Source organism: Jaculus jaculus, chromosome 15 (genome assembly GCF_020740685.1).
Source record: "Jaculus jaculus isolate mJacJac1 chromosome 15, mJacJac1.mat.Y.cur, whole genome shotgun sequence".
NCBI classification, from domain to species: Eukaryota; Metazoa; Chordata; class Mammalia; order Rodentia; family Dipodidae; genus Jaculus; species Jaculus jaculus.
Window position 1 is genome coordinate 3205828 of NC_059116.1, and position 20220 is coordinate 3226047.

Here is a 20220-nt window from a genome sequence, read left to right on the forward strand (position 1 = left end):
CTATTCATTGCCTTACAATCTTGCGCAAGTTAACTTGGAACTTCATTCTGAAGCTAACATTCCATATTTTGGGTCTGTTTATTTGTCACATAGGAAGTGATGGTGAGAGTTCTACAGCCAAAAGACAGTCCTTGAGAGTGCTGCCGAGGGCCATGAATTACACAGACGCTCACACACCATAGGTTGCTGGTACACACACAGCATTTGGCATCTGATATCATTTTGACTGGGTTGTTTTGAGACAGGGTCTCACTTTGTATCCTAGGCTGGCATGGAACTCAATATGTAGCTGAGATTGGCCTTGAACTCCTGCCTCTGCCTCCGAGTGTGGGGATCACAGGTATGTGCCATCACGCTTGGCTCTGAGTTCTTGCTTCTTTAGTTGATGAAAAACCACCCTACCTGTGTCGGGAGACAGCTCATCCAGCAGCTTTACCATGCCTTCTCCTTGCCTGGAAGTCCACATCTTTATGGGGGATCCACCTCCAATCCTGCGATACTGCTCTTGAATTTTGGGGGTCCGGCGTTTAGCGATGAATGGTGCCAGCTTACTAAATCAATGAACATGTGGGTCAGTAGATATTATCCCCTCCTTAGCAACCTGAGAAATACTTTCTATTCAACAGGAGAGATGAGGAAGAATTTAAGGGTTGCCTAACAAGATCAAGCTTTAAAAATAGAACCCTGTTACTGAGTATGGTGGCACACACCTTTAATCCCAGCACTCAGGAGGCAGAGGTAGGAGGATCAACATAAGTTCGAGGCCACCCGAGACTACAGAGTGAATTCCAGATCAGCCTGGGCTAGAGCAAGACCCTACCTGGGAAAAGAAATGAGCAAACAAAAAATAGAACACTGCCAAAACAGAAAACAGAAGCAAGCCCTGAGGTCACAGAGCCTGGCTCGGTAAGGGATGCCTCCCTCACACCCAGACTGCCCTGGCAGCTCACCCTGGAAACTCAGGACACATGCACATGGACTACATGGCACTAGCTGCCACCTCATTGGGTTCTGCATGTGACAAGAATGAGGAGAGAAGGTGCAGAAGGCACACGGCATCACTGAGCAGTGCAGGAGCTCAGCCCTGGCCCCGAGCCTGCCGGGCAAGCTCCCTCCCTCTGAGCTGCTGCACCCTAGTCGGTTGCTTTTCTTTTTAAAAAAAATTCCAAGCCATAACCTCACCGAGTGACTTAGACTGGCCTTATACTCACACCATAGCCCATGCGGGCCCTGAATGTTCCTGCCTCAGCCTCCAGTGTCCTGAGACCCAGCTCAGACATTGTTCTTAATTTATCAAAATGAACATTAATCATACAGTTGCATATATAAGCAGTGAGGTGTCAAACAAGGTTCACTCCAACAGTGTAGACAATGTAACTGTCTACCAATGAAACACAGTATAAACAAATCAGCATATAACCACGCAATTCTAAACATTCATGAAAAAGTGAGTCGGATTCATATAATCTGATACAAAACAAATGTTTTAAGTGAAAAAAAAATACTGGTGTGGGAAATAATAGATTCACATCTGAGCAACCAAGTGGTGGAGTGGTAAGTCTGTGTGCATCTATGCTTGGATATGCACAGGCTCTTCAGGTAGAGCCAAGTGGTGGAGTGGTAAGTCTGTGTGCATGTATACTCGGATATACACAGGCTCTTCAGGTACAGCCAAGTGGTGGAGTGGTAAGTCCGTGTGCATCTATGCTTGTATATGCACAGGCTATTTCAGGTAGAACCCTTTGTAACTGGGGGACTGGATTCAAGGTGAAAGGGGCAGTTACCTTTTGCTATATTTTGATACTAGTCATATGCATGCATTAATTTTCCATTGAAAAACTTATCTTGAAAGGAAATAGAGAAGGAACCTGGGAGAACAGAATGAGAGGAAGAGCAAAATGGCAATAATCTATAAGAACAAGGGGAAATAATCATAACTTCCTTTAGTGTTAATCAGCTGCTGAGTGCTAAGGACAAATCTATCTTGAAAAATCTTTAAAGATACTGCAGCAGCATCAGATCAACTATGATTTCTGGGGTCCTGGAGAGGAAGGCGTGAGGTGAGCGCTCTCTAGCCGTTCTCTCCGTGGGTCACTCCCACTCATCTCAACAGGAAAGAAGGAACTGCCATGACCACCGCCAGACATGCTGAGACGGCTTAATCCCTTGACCCTGTCCTCCAGGCTCCATAAGCAAATATACTGCACGCGTGGTAGGACAGCCCAGGTGTGTACTCGTGTGTACACACTGCACGCGTGGCAGGACAGCCCAGGCGTGTACTCGTGTGTACACACTGCACACGTGGCAGGACAGCCAGGGACGTACTCATGAGCGCTCACCTCTGAACAGGCAGGGTCATGAGGTCTCGGTCCAAGAAGAGCCTCAGCAGGAAGTCGTGGACTTCTCCGAGCGTCTCTGGCCCCCCCATGTTCAGCATCAGGATTCCGGTTTTGGGCCTCCTACACAAGACAGAACGACAGTTACTTGTTCACAATGTGCACCTGCCCTGGGCGGTGCTTAGTTCAGAGCTCGGGTGTGGCCCTCGCCCAGTGTGGTGGCACGGTGAGAGCCCACACGCTCTACGTGCTTTCTTCCTCAGGCCACCTACCTACACATCTAACCCTCTCTTCCACGGTTCTCAGTCCACACCCCCACCCAGCCCTCCTGTGATCACTGCTAGGTGATCCTTACACCAAGGGTGCTGACATTCAAATTGGGCTGAGCTAAAGAATAATGAGCCTGAAGGAGAGAGAAGCTAAGAGAAAACACAACTCCATGACACACATTGACATCAGGCTGCTTCTGGGAATGACAAGACGGTATCACTCAAAACTGTCGACTTCCACTGTCGCCCTCTCTGGAGCCTACACAGCCCAAAGCAAGGCAGGCCTGGAAGTCTCCACTCCTAAACCCTGCCACGGAGACCATGATCAGAATGTCACAACCAGGTCAGTGTGGGGCTGGACCACAGAGGACCAGGAGCCTTGAGGGTCACCTGGAAAGCCATGCTGTAACAGTGAGAAAAAGACAGGACTATTCCCTCTGTTCATCATTCTTTCAGTTGAGGCACAGTTCATACAACATAACATTCACCAGTTCAAAATAAGCAATTCTGTGGTTTCTACTATATTCAGAACAAGGATTTTCCTATTGTTCACTAAAGCCCCCCACTTGTCTCCCTCTCACTCCTGGCCAACCACGACTCTGGCTTATGGATGTACCTACCCAGGACATTTCATAGGAATGGAATCACGTCATTGTGTCTGGTTTCTTTTACTGAACATAAAATGTCCAAGATCCATCCACAGCATCCAAGGACACTGCTGTGGATTGCTAAGTAACCATCCATTCTCCAGCTTCCCTCCAGAGTATACTGTAACATAACCAACCAGAAGGCTGTCTAGAATACCAGTGCTCCCCTGAACTGTCTGTTCCCTAACCCTCCCCACGAGACCACTCCTCACAACAGTGACTCCAACAACCCTCAGAGAAGCGTTCTTAAAGAGATGGCAATGACACCTTCACTGACAATTATAAACCACTGTTAACATTTAGCAATACTGTTGGGTAGCACAGGGCCAGATTTAGACACATTTATTCAGGGAAAGTGTGCTTCAATACACTCCATGTGTATCATAGCACATGCACACCCATCATCATTAATTTGTTAAAAGTTCTGAACTAAGATTACCTCATGTCCTAGGACAGCATTTATTGGCCTCCATACCACTGCTGTCCTGGTCTAGACAACCCTTCACTGAGAGGACTCTCCACACAAAGGGGGTTATCACATCCCCAGCCTCTACCAACTGGGCAGCAGCAGTCATACATACCCTACCTGGGCTGTGACAACCTCAAATGTCTCCAGGTCTTGTTGCATTGTCCTGTGAGGGGGACAAACCCATCAGGATCTTGCTTAGTACCGCCATCTTAAAGAAGGTTGGTCGAATCCTCTTTTTTACTAATCTAAGCAACTATACTGAAGATGTCATTACAAAATGTTTTCACACAGAAGTGTCCTCACTAAATTGACAGGGGTTTTGAGTTTTCTACTTCTTAAAAATTCCAGATGCATCATTTGGTGAAAGTATCATATTTCCTGAATCTTTCTTCACAACCACCCATCTTCTCGGGGTTCATTCCTTGCCTTCCCCTCAAGTTTGTGACTTACAATAAATTAAGAGCATTTCCCATGGATTGCTGCCAGTTAACAGATTACTGGTTAAGAAAGCCCAGGCTAAAGGTCTTTACCTCAGCCACAGAGGGTATCAATGTACAAACGGGATTTACAACTGTGTTTCTCATCTGTAACACCTGAGCTCACAAGAAGAGTGGCTTAAAAGAGGAGGTTGCTCTGCCCGGCTCACATTCAGAAAGCCCATGTTGATCTTACACATGAAAGAAACGCGTATGATTTGGAAATGCCCAACGCACATGCGCTTAATTCCAAACTGTGCTGCGCATGATGAAGGGCGCATTAGCAAGTCCTGCCGGCTCAGCTCGGTCTCAGAGCGGGACGAGCGCAGCTTTAGTCAAGGGCCCCTGTCTCTTCTCCCTCCAGGCAAGTCCACCTGAGGCCAAGGTCTGACTGGCCAAGTTCCTTTGTGTGAACAGAGAATTATGGACTGAATACACATTTTAAAACTTACTTGGAAAAGTTTAAATGTTTTGCTTTTGTTAGATTCCAGGACTCTCAGAATATAAAGTTTTTCCTTTGAAGTGTTAAATGTTGCTAATGGAAACTTAAGTTCATCAATTAACAACCATCTTATTCTACACTATAGAAATAGCATCAGTGAAAATAAACAGAGTTCCGGGTCTTCACCCAGCCTATATGATGTGAATCACCTGTGGGACTATGCTACCACCAGACCAGGGTCCACACCCATTTCTCCTCTTCTCTCTCTGCTTGCTCTCAGAAATTAAGTTTTACTGGGCTGGGCATGGTGGGGCACATCTTTAATCCCAGTATTCAGGAGGCAGAGGTAGGAAGGTCGCTGGGAGTTCGAGGACACCCTGAGATTCCATAGTGAATTCCAGGTCAGCCTGGGCTAGAGTGAGACCCTACCTCGAAAAACCAAAAAAAAAAAAAAATTTAGTTTTATGGGAACACAGCACCATTCAGGATTCACAAGGTATGTCACTACAGTGTCTTGACAGAGGTAAAGAGCAGTGAGAGAGATGGCCTGGCCTCACAAAATCTAAGCAATTACTGGCTGACTTGTTACAAAGCAAGCCATGTCTCCTGACCCAGTACAGTGAGTCTAAGATTACGGCATAGCTCAGACGGCGCAGCTCAAGGGGCTGGGGTCCCACACTGAGCAAAAGGAGAAAGCAAACCAAACACTAACATTCCTCCCTTCCCCGCCCCCCTCCCCCACTGAGGATGCAAAGTGACACTGCTTTGTGATCCTGCAGTCACGCTACCACGACTTCCCCACAGGGACAGGCTGCAGCATCCAACTGTGAGCCAGAACAAACCCTTCCTCCCTGAAGCTGCTTTTGTCGGTAACTAGCACTGCTAAAGCAACCCAGAATATTTATAAACAAAGAGGAAGTTACAAAATAACATATTCACCAGCTGGGCAGGGTGGCTCAGCACTGCGGAGGGAGGCAGAGGGAGGAGAATCGCTGCAAGTCCAAGGCCAGCCTGGGCTAGAGTGAGTGCAAAACCAGCATGGACTAGAGTGAGACTCTAGCTCAAACAAACAAACAAATAACATACACAGTTTTGTCACATTTCATTAAGTGAATATTAGTTGACATGGTAAGAATTAATATAGACACAAAATGCTAGAAGACTTGTGATCTTTCAACAAGATCTTTTCGGGCTGAAGAGATGTCTTAGCGGTTAAGGTGCTTGCCTGCAAAGCCAAAGGACCCAGGTTTAACTTCCCAGTACCCACATAAGCCAGATGTACATGGCGCATGGGTCTGGAGTTCATTTACAGTGGCTGGAGGCCCTAACATGCCCATTCTCTCTCCCTCTGCCTCTTTCTTTCTCTCCCCTCTCCCCCTTCTCTTTTTCTCAAATAAATAAATATATTTTTTAAAGCTCTTTTCTTCCCATCCACATTTCTATTGTTTTATATAATAAATATGTCAGTTATCTCACTTTATTTAGTTTTAATAATTTAATAGTTAAGACTATGACCGAAGTTTTACCACTATAAAGATATAGTAGTAACTGGGTATAGTGGCACATACCTTTAATCCTAGCACTAGAGAGGCAGAGGTAGGAGGATTGCAGTGAGTTTGAATTAATTCTAGGTCAGCCTGGGCTAGAGCGAGACCCTACCTTGAAAACACAAAAACAAAAAGATATAGTAATGAAATATGTTTTCGTCCCGTTCTTCAGGTGATACCAATACTTGTGCCAACCAGGCTGAGGTGCGAAGAGGCATCAGTGGACACAAGTGGGCACCTGCCAGCCTCAGGTGTCTGTGCTCCCTACCCTCCCACTACCTGCGAACCCATCTTCTGGGAGGATGGGGTTAAGACAAGGTGATTTGTTCCTGCCCCAGCAAACCTCAGCTTACCCACCATTCAGTCAATGAACTCACGATCACAATGAAAAATTCACACAAAAGGCACTATTTCATTTTCATGCCTGTATAACTCTTAGAATGACATCTGGTCTGGCAGGAAGGTGACAAAGTTAAATAAATCACAGCTCTTGTCCTTTTGATCCTCCTGGTATTAAAGTGAGTCATTTCTAGGGACTTATGGATGCAGGTGACATCCACCCTGGCCAGCATGCAGTGGGAGGCCTCGGGGCAGTGGTGGCTTTGGTTGAGGATACTCACAGTGTCCATCGCTTCCCCCAGCAAATGAGAGGAGGTGAGGTATGAAACATATACTCTGTTTCCTTAGCTAATTACAAGTCTTGGCATATCATTAAGAATTATGCTCACTGAGCTGAAAGCTTTAAAGCAATGGTAGAAATACTTGAGAGCTTAGCTACTCTATACTGTACAAAGTTTACATCTCACTGGTGTACACACAGCCTTACTGGCATCAATACATTTCCTACATACACATAACTGGTGCTATTTGACATAGGCCAGGGCCAAAGTCTAACATGTTTGCGGACATACCCAACTATGCGTCCTCTAACAAAACCCCTGCTGGAGACTAAGGGGCATCAAAGCCCAAGGCTTAATGGCTGTTAGAAAGAAGCCGAGATAACACACTCTCGCAAATACCCTGTGATCCCCAAGTCCTCTCCTCCTATGCTGTTTGTACCCACTGGTGTTTTCAGTAAAAATGAAAAATCCTTATTTGTGCCCAAAATTAGACTCCTACCTCTTTTCTGGTCGAACTTGAGGTTTTTCTCTTTGGGCACAACGCGCTGTCTCGGTAGTGGCTGCTGCAGCTGCACCCGACTGGCACCTCCATGGCTGACGGGCCCTCCAGGGGCCATGCACCACTGTGACAAAATTAAAGCGCTAGCATGAAATCTAGGTGGAAAGGAATTTCTTTTGAAGAGGTCCTCGGGGCATAATTCCTGGCTTCAAAACTTAAAGAGGTGTGATGGCAGGTGGTTTTCCTAGCATTTCCTAGCCCTCTCTGCAGGCGGGTAAATGTGCCTATGGTCTCTCCAGGGGGTTGGGATGCAGGTCCGCCTCTGGCGGGATGGCTTCCTCAGGACCTGCAGGGCCTTCTACAAGCCAGGCACACCTCCTCGGCCTGCCTGCGGTGGCTGTAGCTTGCTGTGCTCCCTCCTGGGAACCAGTACACATTCAGTCCACACAACGCTCACAGGCGAGGCGAGGGTCCCACAGCAAGGCACTGATTTAGGGAATGGAAACTGGGCCAGTTCCCACTGGCTGAGGATGTCTTCTTTCTCTTTATTTGTAAGCAGATAAGGGGGGTATGGGCACTCAAGAGCCTCTTGCCACTGCAAACAAGCTCCAGTGGTATGCGCCCGCAGATTTCATTTCTGCCTTCTCCAGTAAAACCTCAAAGCTGGGAATCCCAGTATTGCCTTGGGCTCTGGTGGGACTGGGGCGGGGGGCAGTCTCTGGTATAAGGTCTACCCTGACCCTCTACTCACTGCACCCCAGCCTGTGAGGTGAGCAGCCTACATAGCAACTGTGTAGCATTCCCCAGAGCCCTAGAGCCTTACAGGACTCAAGAATTCTCAGTCCGCAGAGCCCTACACCCAATCCCAGGGTCTGTGCAGGGAGGCTTCTTTCTTAAGACCATCCTGCAGAGGTCACAGGGTGCCACAAGGGAGCAATTCCTGACCGGCAGGGTGGCTAAGGGTGCCAACGGATGCCAATGGAGCGAATCCAGAGAGCCTGCATACAGGCCAACCTGCCCAGCGAGACTGTGCCTGGGAGAGCAGAAGGGCTCCCCCTACGAAGGTCTACTGGCTAGTGTTAGGGCAAAGAACACACCTGCTGTCTCACATAATATGCATGCCCGTGTGTACTCTTGATCTGGGCTCCATGATGGGGGGCTGGGCCTAGAGAAGCCACCTGATCCAGAGTCCACATGCCACGCTCGAGTGCTGGTCCTTAAGCATGCAGTGCAGCTAAACCATACGGTTAAGTACTGAGGAAGGCAACATGGGACGACGGCTACACCGGGCCCCTTGAAGTTAGTGTGACCCCTCCCCCACTCGCAAAGCACCAGCTAAGAGACCAGCTTGAGGCCAGGCTCCCTCTACCTTCCTCCTCCTCCAAGGCAGAAGGACGCAGATGAGGCAGGAGTTCAGGCTGTGGACCAAGAGGGTCTGCCACGCAATCAGCTCTAGCTTCCTAGCAGTGGGACCTGCGGCTGGGTGATAATCTCGCCGAGCTGTTCCCACAGCGGTAACGTGCTGACTCCCTGCTGTTGGAACTCTTGTGCAAGTAAGATAAGTGAGGCATTGCACAGTGTCTGGGCGCTCACAGGAGTCTGCAGAACAGAAGGGCAGAGCAGCCCCATTGGCTCTGACTTCCTTAGCTTACCAGCATGGGTGCAAGATACAGGAAAACGGCATAACTGCTTAGATTTCCTCTGTCCAGACTGGAAAGTGACCAGGCATGATGGTGCCTGCCCACAAACCCAACCCAGGACTCAGAGGCACAAGGGCCTCTAGTGTGAGGCCACTCTGGGCTACAGAGGGACCCTGCCTCAAATCCAAAAATGAAAACACCACCTGTGGGCTGGAGAAATGGCTTACCAGTTAAGGTGCTTGTTGTGATGCCTAAGGGCCCAAGTTTGATTCACCAGTACCCATGGAAGCCAGATGTGCAGGGTGGCACGTGTATCTGGAGTTTGTCTGCGGTGGCTAGAGGCCCTGGCACATCCATTCTCTCTCTCTCTCTCTCTCGCAAATAAATAAATAAATAAAATATTTAAGAAGACTTAAAAAACACAAATTGTATACATTCCCAACAGAGCCAATTAATTACATGAGCTGCTGCCAAAGCAATCCTCCTTCAACCAGGGTAGACAGACGTGAAAAGCCTCACGTGACCAAACTCAGCACCCCCCCCTCAAAGGAAGTCTCAACCTCCACACACCTCCTTACTCAGACCGGTTTAACTCTGAAGCACACGGGGAGATTGAGCCTGGTTCGCGGTCAGGCTGCACTCGTCTCCAGTTCCTGCGTGACTGAGATCACATCTGACCCCACGGGGTAGGAAGAGAGCTTTAGTATCTGTAATCTGTTATTCATAAGTAAGATTTCTTCCTGTGACACAAGGACAGGAGTAGGGAGTGAGCTGGGTGGGACTAGACTCTCCAGTGAGTGTGGCAGGATCCCCTCTATCATTTCAGACAGGGAGCCACCTCACTGCTGCGGTGTCCTCACTTACAGAGCGCTCAGCTGGTCAAATTCTGAGAGGGCAGTGATGGTGTGAATAAGGGACCCTGGCCATGTGACTTAGGGTTAACACACCACTCCTCAAGGACATCTCTCAAAGCTTCTCTTGGACTTCTGCATAGGGAAGAGCAGAAGGGGGACTGGAGGGGTGGAAAGCTGACAGACGCAGAGGAACTGAACATGATCAAAGTGTTCTATATGCATGTGTAAAATGTCACAGTGAAACCCATCGCTTTGTATAGTGTATGCTAATAAAGCATATATAAGGACCACACTATCCCAGAAGCAGGGGCTGCACAGGCCTCACTTTCTAGGTTTGGGTAGTTATTCTGTTCTCGTTTCTATCTTCTGTTTTTATTTTTTGCATGTGCCTGTGTGCGGATGTGCACATGTCTATGTGGTGAGGGAACCAGCACTATGCATTGGGAACCTTTCTGAGTCACTCTCCACCTTATATGCTGGAACAACCTCATTCTGAGCCCGGAGCTCACACATTCAGCTAGACCAGAAAGCCAACATGCCCTAGGGACGCTTCTGTCTCTATCCCCCACCCCCTCAGTGCTGGGATTACAGGTGTGTTCAACACTGGGCATTTTACTTGGGTTCTGGAATTCCAAACGCATCTCCTGAGCCCCAGTGTGGGGAAGTTTTTGTGGTTTTGTTTGTTTGTTGTTTCTGAGAAAAAGTCTTATGTATACAAGGCTGGCCTTGAACTCCTGGTCCTCCTGTCTCTACCTCCCTACTGCTAAGACTCCAGGTAATGGTCATGGAGCCTCAATCCAGATTATGTCTTCAATCCACCTGTGCTCCCAGCCGTGTCCCCCACAGTTTCAGGGACTAGACAGCACCTTTCTCAGCAGCCGGGGTCACCATGAGCCCCTGCACCACTGCAGACACAGGGCACTGCACGCAGTATTGGGTCTCTGCAGACCAGATCACCTAGTGCTCTGCCCACCCAAGTGAACCCACAGTATCCTTAGGCATGCAGGAAATGGGGAGCCCTCAGGCATCCAATAATGGCCTCAGGGCGCTCCAGCTTGTGTGGAGCAGACTTCCAAAGATAGGTTACTGCAGAATGCTAAGATTCAGCCAGCTACTACTCCAGAAAAGCCTGAAAACCTGGGAAGCTATGGTATGAAAAATCCCCTACCCATGACCACAGCAGGGGACCTGCCTAACCTAACCACTAGGATGACAGCTACCTATTGAGATCTTTGCTTAGTAACATTCTGCACCTGAGAGAGAGAGCGAGAGGGAACCTGTGGCCTTGCCAAAGCAAGCTTTCATCTTGGCCTGTAGGGGCCACCATCCATGTGACAGAAAAAGGTGTTACAATCAGAGAGGTGTTTTCCTTAAGCTCAGAGTCTCTGTGCAAGTTGTAAACCTTTCCTGACTTCATTTCTCCATCTATCCAGGAAATGGGAACGATAATGTATTCTTCCAAAACAGTGACCATTAAAGATATTAATTCATCAGAGAGATAAACAGCACTTCATCACCATCAAATTCTATGTCAGGACATACAACATGTGGAACACAGTGGAGCTTATTCATAACCCCATCACTAGGAGGCTGAGCAGAACTCTGCCAGTTCCAAGCCAGTCAGGTCTATATTCTAGTTCAAGTCCAGTTTGCAACACATAACAAACCCTGTCTCAAAAACCAACCAACCAACCAAACCAAACCAACCAACCAGCCCACCAACCTTTTAATTTATGTTCACATCATGAAAATTCTTCCATGTGTCAGTTATTACAGATTGTTACTATATATTGTGTAAAGAATAAGGAGAAAATGTAGATAAATACATATAGCTTAAGATATTTCTAAGCACAAAAATATAAGACTTGAAGTAGTGAATATATAATGATTTGCAACATGTATGTTGCCATATTAGTGAAGTTTTTTATAACATGTGAAAGATGGACATTTAATTTCCCTTGACCAACCAGGCATGGTGGCACATGCCTTTAATCCCAGCACTCAGAAGGCAGAGGTAGGAGGATCATTCTGAGTCGCAGGCCACCCAGAGACTACAGAGTGAATTCCAGGTCAGCCTGAGCTAGAGTGAGAATCTACCTCAAAAACATTATACACACACACACACACACACACACACATATATATATATATATATATACACACACACACACACATACATACATACACACACTCACACACACACATACACGGGTGTGTTATAGCATGTGATTCGCCCAAGGAAGCTTATTAATTGTATACTAGGCTAAACACATGGAACATTAAACTTTGACACTGGAAATACATTTGCAGAAATACTAGTCGGTTTTTCTAACAATATTAATCCTTTCTGATCAGCCAAAACAATTCCAAAAGTAAATAATAACAATTATCTCAAAATTGGAGTCTGTAACACAGATGGAATTCCAGCACACTTCCGCTATGGTTTCTGAATCCTCCACTTAGTGTCTGATGACTTCCAAAGCAAATTAATTTCCAATATAGGGTGAGTCAGACTTTATTTGCCACAGGTAAGATTGATGAAAGAAAAATGAACTCAGTAACTTCTTTTAGTCCCATTATGGGCACTGTCCTGCCTTGCAGCGATAAAGCCTTTGGGATCCTTAGTGACTGATCCTCACTTGACTTTGGGTCCTTATTATTCTCGTAACAAAGGTCGCTGTAACAGGATACTGAGGTTAGGCTGGATACTCTCCACTCCAAGTACCAAACAGCGCAGCTGGGAAATTTCTTTGAAATGTTACAGGGTTTGGTCACTGTCGCAGCGTTTGAACACTGCGGGGCTGGAGCGCTGGCTCAGTGGTTAAAGGTGCTTGCTTGCAAAGCATACCATGGGTTCAATTCCCCAGTACCCATGTAGAGACAGATGCACAAAGTGGTGCATCTGGACTTTGCAGCACCAAGATGCCTGGTGCACCCATTCCCTTTCTCTTTCTCATTCTCTGTCTCATTCCTTCTCTACTTGCAAATGAAAATCAATAATTGCACATTTTTAAAAAATTTTTATTTATTTGAGAGTGACAGACACAGAGAGAAAGACAGATAGAGGGAGAGAGAGAGAATGGGCGGTTCAGGGCTTCCTGCCTCTGCAAACGAACTCCAGACGCGTGCGCCCCCTTGTGCATCTGGCTAACGTGGGACCTGGGGAACCGAGCCTCGAACGGGGTCCTTAGGCTTCTCAGGCAAGCGCTTAACCGCTAAGCCATCTCTCCAGCCCAATAATTGCACATTTTGAGGGTCTCTATGTACCTACTGAGTGCCTGCCTCCCCTGTTGCCCCTAATCTTTATAGCAAGCCTATAAAGTACTGTCATGACATCGTTGGCATCTAAAAAGGGATGCTGGAATGTTGGCTCAAGATACCCTTCCTCACTGCAGCCCCAGACAGGTGTGTGTGACCTGGAGGCCCTCAGCTCATACAGTGAAAAGGCAATCTACACTCGCGGTGTGAACCAGAGAGAAACAGGCGGGCTGTCCTCCAATCTCCCCAACGAAACACTAGTCCGGGGCCGCCTGGGGTGCACCCTGCCTCCCCAAAGTGATGCCACCAGCTAGGACCGGAGCGGCAGCACACACGCGGTGATCTGCATCAGTGGAAGGAGCTGCAGGACCGATGCCCACGCTGGGGGATGACAAGGACGCCCGCGTGCCCGTCGTCTAGGCGACAGGCACTAAGGGGACGGGTCTCGCGCGGTCCCCACTCCCAACCACAAGCTGGGCACCGGCCCAGGCTCCGCAAGCTGCAGCTCGGGCTCACAGCAGCCGGCGGACCCGCGGGACGGGACCTGCGCCCTCCCTCCCCGGCTGCTCCGAGGTCACGGTGCGTCCGGGTCCCAGGCCGAGGCCACACCGCCCACTAACCCACTTACGCGGAGCGCGGGATAGCACGCCCGCAGCGCGCACGGCCGCGGCCATGTTGACGCCGGCAGAGAGCATTTCCGGGGCGGCCTCGGCCCGGAGCCTGGGCTCGTCCCGCGGCGGCGGCCTCCGGTACCGGCCCACTCTGCGCGGAGCCCGGCAGCGCTCTGCACCCGAGCAACGGGCCTTCTTCCTCACCCAGCGCCCGCCTCCGGGAGGAGCCCGCTCATTCGCCCGGACGGGGCGGGGCGGGGCTTGGTCCGCAGAGGACACGCCCCCAGGAGGAGCCCGCTCATTCGCCGGGACGGAGCGGGGCGGGGCCCGCAGAGGACACGCCCCCAGGAGGAGCCCGCTCATTCGCCGGGACGGGGCGGGGCTTGGCCCGCAGAGGACACGCCCCCAGGAGGAGCCCGCTCATTCGCCGGGGCGGGGCTTGGCCCGCAGAGGACACGCCCCCAGGAGGAGCCCGCTCATTCGCCGGGACGGAGCGGGGCGGGGCCCGCAGAGGACACGCCCCTCGTAAGGAACAGGGCGCGGGATGCAGGAGTGGGGCTTGTCAAAGGCTACTTCCAAGTCCTCTACTGGAGGCCTGCGTGTCACGACTGGGAACCGCCCACTGGGAGAGCCTGGGCCCTGGGCTTAGTTAGAGGCCAGCTCCCTGCAGCCTTAAGAGATTCCCGGTGTGTGGCAAGCTGGTCTAAGCCTGAACAACAGCTAAACTCTTAGTAAAAGACCCTCTAGACGTTTCCATGACTCTTACTTTAACTTGAGCCTTTGCCTTTGCCTGATTCCCCCAAGTGTTTTCCCCCATTACAGCACAACTGTGCAGTTTTGTTTCTGGAAAAGAAAAATGATGTTTTTGTTTTTTAAATGAGGCCTTCATGCTCTTACTCGGCCTTCTACATCACCTCCTTGTAGAATTTAAGTGAGATCAGAAGCGAAGGTTATTTTGCTAATGTGACAGCTTTGGGAAAAGTGGTCAGGCTGCCAAATGCATATCATGGAGGGACTGGTGTGGTGAGGTTTGTCAGGATTTAGGGCTGCTTCGAGCTGGGTGTTTATTCCAGCAAGAAGATGACTGCAACATACACTGTCCCAATTTAGTGCCCAGCCCCTGATTTTGAACTCAGGCAGCCAGGAGCACCTCTCCCGTGTCTCCATTCTATCCATGGCTACATTCCTGCGCCTCCCCCAGTCCGTCCAGCGTGGTTAGTGCCTCCAGTAGCAAAGGCCAGTCTTAGGGACAGAAAGGACTCAGGTATCCTTCCCTCCTTGGACTAACGCGGACCACCTCCCTGGACAGACAGCAGTGAACAGCGGCTGAGGGAAAATAACTGGAACACGTAATATTCTGGAAGACTTGGCATTAGAAGGAATGAAGCAGAGGGGAGGAAGTACTGTCACTTGAGACGAATAGAACAAGTCCTCTAAGATTTGGGGGAAGGGAAGAGGGAGCAAAGGAGGTAGGTTGGCTGAAGGAAGACTGCATCTAGCTGAACACCAATTTTCTGGAGCTAAAACTTATGCTCTTGGCTGAGTCCGTTTCTTAGTTAAGTCTTCCTCAAGACTAAAAGCTTGGTGTGAAATGGCAAATGGATTGCAAGTTATATTCCCTGAGAAGTGAACCCTAAAATTTGCTGAAAGGATCAGGCTATCCACAAATCCACTACATGAGAAGGCCCCACTCATCACTCAGAAACATTTGTGTCTTTGTGATATCTCAGCTGTCACCTCTGGGAAGTTCCAGACAAGTCCTTCTGCTAGGGGGAGATAACAGGGGTTTGTGGGCCCTCCTAGGAAAATGCTGACGTTGGTGGCATAGCACAAGGTGTCAGATCTCAAAAGCAGCAGCTGGGAAAAGCCAAATTTGTATCTCAGATTGGCACCGTTTCATTCATTTAATTTACATTCAAAGATGTTTAAAAACTCATTGAATGCACTTACGTATAAAACTCATGTTTTACACATATTGCAGGGACTCAAAAGCCACCATGGAAAGCAAAGCAGAAAAAGTTATTTTGCTTCAACAATACTGTAACAACTGTTACTTCTAACCTATGGCTCATTTCTCACACCAAGTACTACAGATTCCCAAGAAGAAACTGCATTCTTAAGAAATGAAAGTAGATCAAGTGTTTCACATGAGCCCTACTCTAAGGAAATAGGAAAAAAAAAAAAAATTTTTTTAACTTTTCTGTTTTTTGAGATAGGGTCTCATGCAGCTCTGGCTGGCCTTGATCTCCTGACCCCTTACTTCCACTTCCCAAGTGCTGGGATAATGCCTTCAAAAAGCGTTTAGTTTTTTACCAAGAAATTGTGAACTCTGAATGAAGGTTTACTTAGAAACCCAGAAAAGCCCTTGAAAAGATAAGGAAATTTACAGAACCATATGGACTTGTATATATGCATAAACTTACATGTGCTTTCTTTTGCCTCACTTATGCATTTTGAGCAAAGTCATATACCAATTCCACTAGCGAACAGAAGGTTAAAGGCATGATATCTGTGATGGTGGAGATAGCAGTACCCCAGCACGAGAGGCTGTCTGAGCCTGGGTGACTTAATGACTAAAAGCACTTGCCTATCATAGACAACACTGCAAGTTCAGCCTGTGGTTCTAAATGAAATGAATTTGTTGGTCCCAGCCCAGCGCTTCAGGGAAGGCTAAGGGGGGCGGGGAATCCCCTAATTCATTATTTGCCTGAGCTACACAAATTAAATTTAGATTATGTAACTTGTCTTTTTTGTTTGTTTGTTTGAGGTAGGGTCTCACCCTAGCCCAGGCAGACCTGGAATTCACTCTGTAGTGTCAGGGTGGCCTTGAATGCCTGTCAGTCCTCTAATCTCTGCCTTCCAAGAGCTGGAATTAAAGGTGTGTGCCCCCACACCCAGCACTCCTGACTTTTTATTCAGAACAAAAATGAGAGAAGGGACTCTGTGTACAGCAGCAGCTGTAAAGGCATGCACGGTCATACCTGCTTTTTACCACCGGTGTTGGGGATTGAACTGAGGTCCTCATGCTTGTGTAGCAAGCCCCCTTACCCACTGAGCCATCTTCCCAGCCCAGCATGACCTACCTTTAATCACACAGAGCCCTGAGCCCACTGGTGTCCATATTTTCTGAGTGTGTGCTCTGAGCAAGGCGCGGAGTCAGGTAATGTGGAGGATCATGTGAAAAACGCTCCACAGAAAATCAGGCTCTCGCACTCATTCGTGTAGAAAGCACGTGTCGAGTTCGCTGTCAGGCACAGGGCGGACATGGATTTCAAGAATGGCGAGTCACTCTTGCCGGGCATGATGGCGCACTCAGGAGGCGGAGGTAAAAGGATCACCATGAGATCGAGGCCACCCTGAGACTCCATAGTGAATTCCAGGTCCGCCTGGGCTAAAGTGAGACCCTACCTCAAAAAGAATGGCGAGTTTCTACCCTTAGGGAGCTTACATTGTTGAAGGCCAGGCAGGTAGTTGTTTACAACAAAGATAGAACACAGCACCAGGCATGGCTAGGAGCCAGGGAGAAAAATAGTGTGGCAAAGGAACGCAGAAAGGCTGGGACTGCTTGGGTTGGTAGTGGAACCGCGTGTGACCTCAGCAAACCTAGTGTCTGTGCAGGGAGTGAGGAGTGTTGTGTGGAGGCCAAGCTTTAGAAGTTAGAGGGACCAGCACCTGTGGGCACATAGCTAATGCTTGTGTTAGTTTCTTAGGGTCATTGTAACAAAGCATCACAAATTGGGTGCAGGATTTTGCTATTTCTCCTGTCTGGAAGGCCCTCTGAAACCCACAGGAAGAACCGATTCTCCTTTCCACCTTCTTGGCATTCCTTGGCTTGCAGAGGCCACATCACCATCACTCCAATCCCTGCCTGTTGTCACATGGCCACCTTCAAATGTGACTCTCTTCTCTAACAAGAGCACCAGCCACCGGCGGGGAAGACAAAGTGTTTGCTGCACGAGCAGGTGGGACCAAGTTCGAGTCCCCACAACCTACATAAATGCTGGGCATGAGAGCAAGCACCTGTGATCCCAGAGCTCAGGAAGCAGACCCATGCAGATCCCCAGGGCAAACTGGCTAGCTAGACAGGACGAGCTAGTGAGCTCTGGGTTCAGTGAGAGATGCTGTCTCAGTAAATAAGGTGGAGAGAGAGATTGATGAAGACACCAGCATTGACCACTGGCCCCCACACACGTGCACAAACATGCATGTGCACACAAACACATGTTAAAAGAAAGCCACGTTGGGGCCCAGAAGTGCCTTCAGAGCCTCATCTTAGTACTTCTCTAAAGACTGTATGTGGTGGTTTGATTCAGGTGTCCCCCATAAACTTAGGTGTTCCGAATGCTAGGATCTCAGCTGGTAGGGATTTGGGGAATTAACACGTCCTGGGGGCAGTGTATTGTTAGGGACAGGCTTATAGGTGTTAAGGCCAGCTCTCCCTTGCTAGTGTTTGGCATACTTGCCTGTTGCCATTGTCCACCTTCTGTGGGTCGGGAGGTGATGTCCACCCTCTGCCCATGCCATCATTTTCCCTGCCATCATGGAGCTTCCCCCTCAAACCTGTAAGCCAAAATAAACCTCTTCTCCCCCACCCCCCCAAGCTGCTCTTGGTTGGGCAATATCTACCAGCAATGCGAACCTGACTGCAACAATAAAGTGGTACCAAATGGGATTGCTGCTAGACACCTGACTGTGTGGCTTTGGCCTTTTGGAGCTGATTTTCAAAAGGAATGTGGAAGGATTTGAAACCTTGGCCTAAGAGATGCCTTGCAGTGCTGTAAGTACAGCTTGATGGACTATTCTGGTCAGAGTTGAAAAACCTGAATGCAGTAAGAACTAGGACTCTGAGGTTTGGCTTACGAGGGTGAGAAAGAGCTTTCCTTAGACTGGGCTAGAAGCAGTTTGAGCCTTGCTGTTATGGCTGTGTCCTGAGAAGTTGTGCAGGGTTGCTTTGCATAGAAATGGACTGAGCACGGGGATATGGCACAGAAAAAAACGAAATCTTTGGGCCTAAACTGATGTCCATTCATCTGCAAATTGTTTGAGATTACAACCTTTGAGATTGGGCCAGCTGACCTGCACTGGGGCAACAGGAAGAAGGTAGACTCTTTTGAAGGGGCCTGAGTGCTCAAGGAGTATCCTGTTCTTCAAAGTCTGCTTTATTCCCCCCTGGATTAACACATTGGCATCCTACCTGGTATTGTGGAGTATAAGAAATGCAGGAAAGAGAAGATCATTGAGTTTGCAACACGGTCTTGTGTTTTGCAAACAGCCATGAGCAGTGTGAAGCAGGCTTGCTGGATGCCTGCATGGAGACCCTATAGAGCCATGAGGATGGACCATGGATTGCAGTGGAGACCCAGTGGAGATGCTGGGACCACGAGACAGCTGCTGGCCTGAAGTTTTCCAGGACTGTGAGTAGCCTAGCTGGAGGGGTGGAATTGGATCTCCAGAGACTTGTTGCTGGTTAGAATTGTCTAACTTGGATACTTGTCACTGGCTAGTTGTTGGACTTGGAGCTACAGAGTTTGATGTTTGCCCTGTTTGAATCTTGTATTGGTTGAATATTTCTTTGCTATGCCCAATGTCATCTTTTTCAGTGTGAGTGTTTATCTGTGCCATTATGGGTTTGGGGAGGGATTTATTATGGCTCAGTTAAAAGACCTTGGAGCATGGGGATGTTATTAGGATTGATTAAAAAATATGGATGGTATTAAAATAAGATGAATGCATTGCATTTTACATCATGTATAGGTATCGGTTTGTGGGAACCAAGGGTGGAATGTGGTGGTTTGATTCAGGTGTCCCTCATAAACTTAGGTGGTCTGAATGCTGGATTCCCAGCTGATGGAGATTTGGGAATTAAAACCTCCAGGGGGAGTGTATTTTTGGGGCAGGCTTAGGGGTGTTATAGCCAGTGTCCCCAAGCCAGTGTTTGGCATACTCTCTTGTTGCTATTGTCCACCTTATGTTGGCCAGGGGGTGATGTCCACCCTCTGATCATGCCATCGCTTTCCCCTGCCATCGTGAAGCTTCCCTTCAAGCCTGTAAGCCAAAATAAACCTCTTTTATTATTTTTTTCTCCACAAGCTGCTCTTGGTTGGGTGATTTCTAACAGCAATGCAAACCTGACTGCAATACTCTATTTCCAAATAAGGGTACACATTCAGGGACTAGGGTGAGGAGGTCAACATCTTTTCTGAGACACAAGTGAACATGTAACCACTGGGGGACTTGCAAGGAGGTTCTGTAGCCTAAGCAGAATGAGTGGGTAGAATCAAGACCCACGGATATAGGCAGGACTCTAAAGGAGCTTCCAGGAAGGGCTCCCTACAGTAACCCACACTTTGGTTCCTTTTGACCAGCAGACAAAACAGGACCTCGCAAATCCACATTAAGGTACATACTACATGGCTGAACACATTTCCATGGGCTGTGACTTTCTTGAGTTCCCTTTGGGTAAGAGTGGTCTATGCAGACCTCCTCGCCCCCTACTGGTGGAAAGGTCCCTACAGAGTGTCTGGCTTCCTCCTGCTGGGACACAGGGGTCTC

General features: G+C 48.5%; 1 protein-coding gene across 2 annotated transcripts in view; it reads right to left on the minus strand.

Moving 5' to 3' along the window:
* The window catches only part of Fech (ferrochelatase), a 38018-nt gene extending 24215 nt beyond the window's left edge, over positions 1–13803 (minus strand). The window contains exons 1-4 of one of the 2 annotated variants that reach the window (XM_045135223.1): positions 13686–13803; positions 7306–7429; positions 2340–2459; positions 403–551 (exon numbers count right to left, since the gene is read on the minus strand). In XM_045135223.1, the coding sequence (XP_044991158.1) occupies positions 403–551; positions 2340–2459; positions 7306–7429; positions 13686–13752 (460 nt within the window). In that variant the 5' untranslated portion in view covers positions 13753–13803. The remainder of the gene's footprint in view (positions 1–402; positions 552–2339; positions 2460–7305; positions 7430–13685) is intronic. The other variant, XM_045135224.1, reaches the window with a different exon arrangement.
* Positions 13804–20220: the final 6417 nt, after the last annotated feature.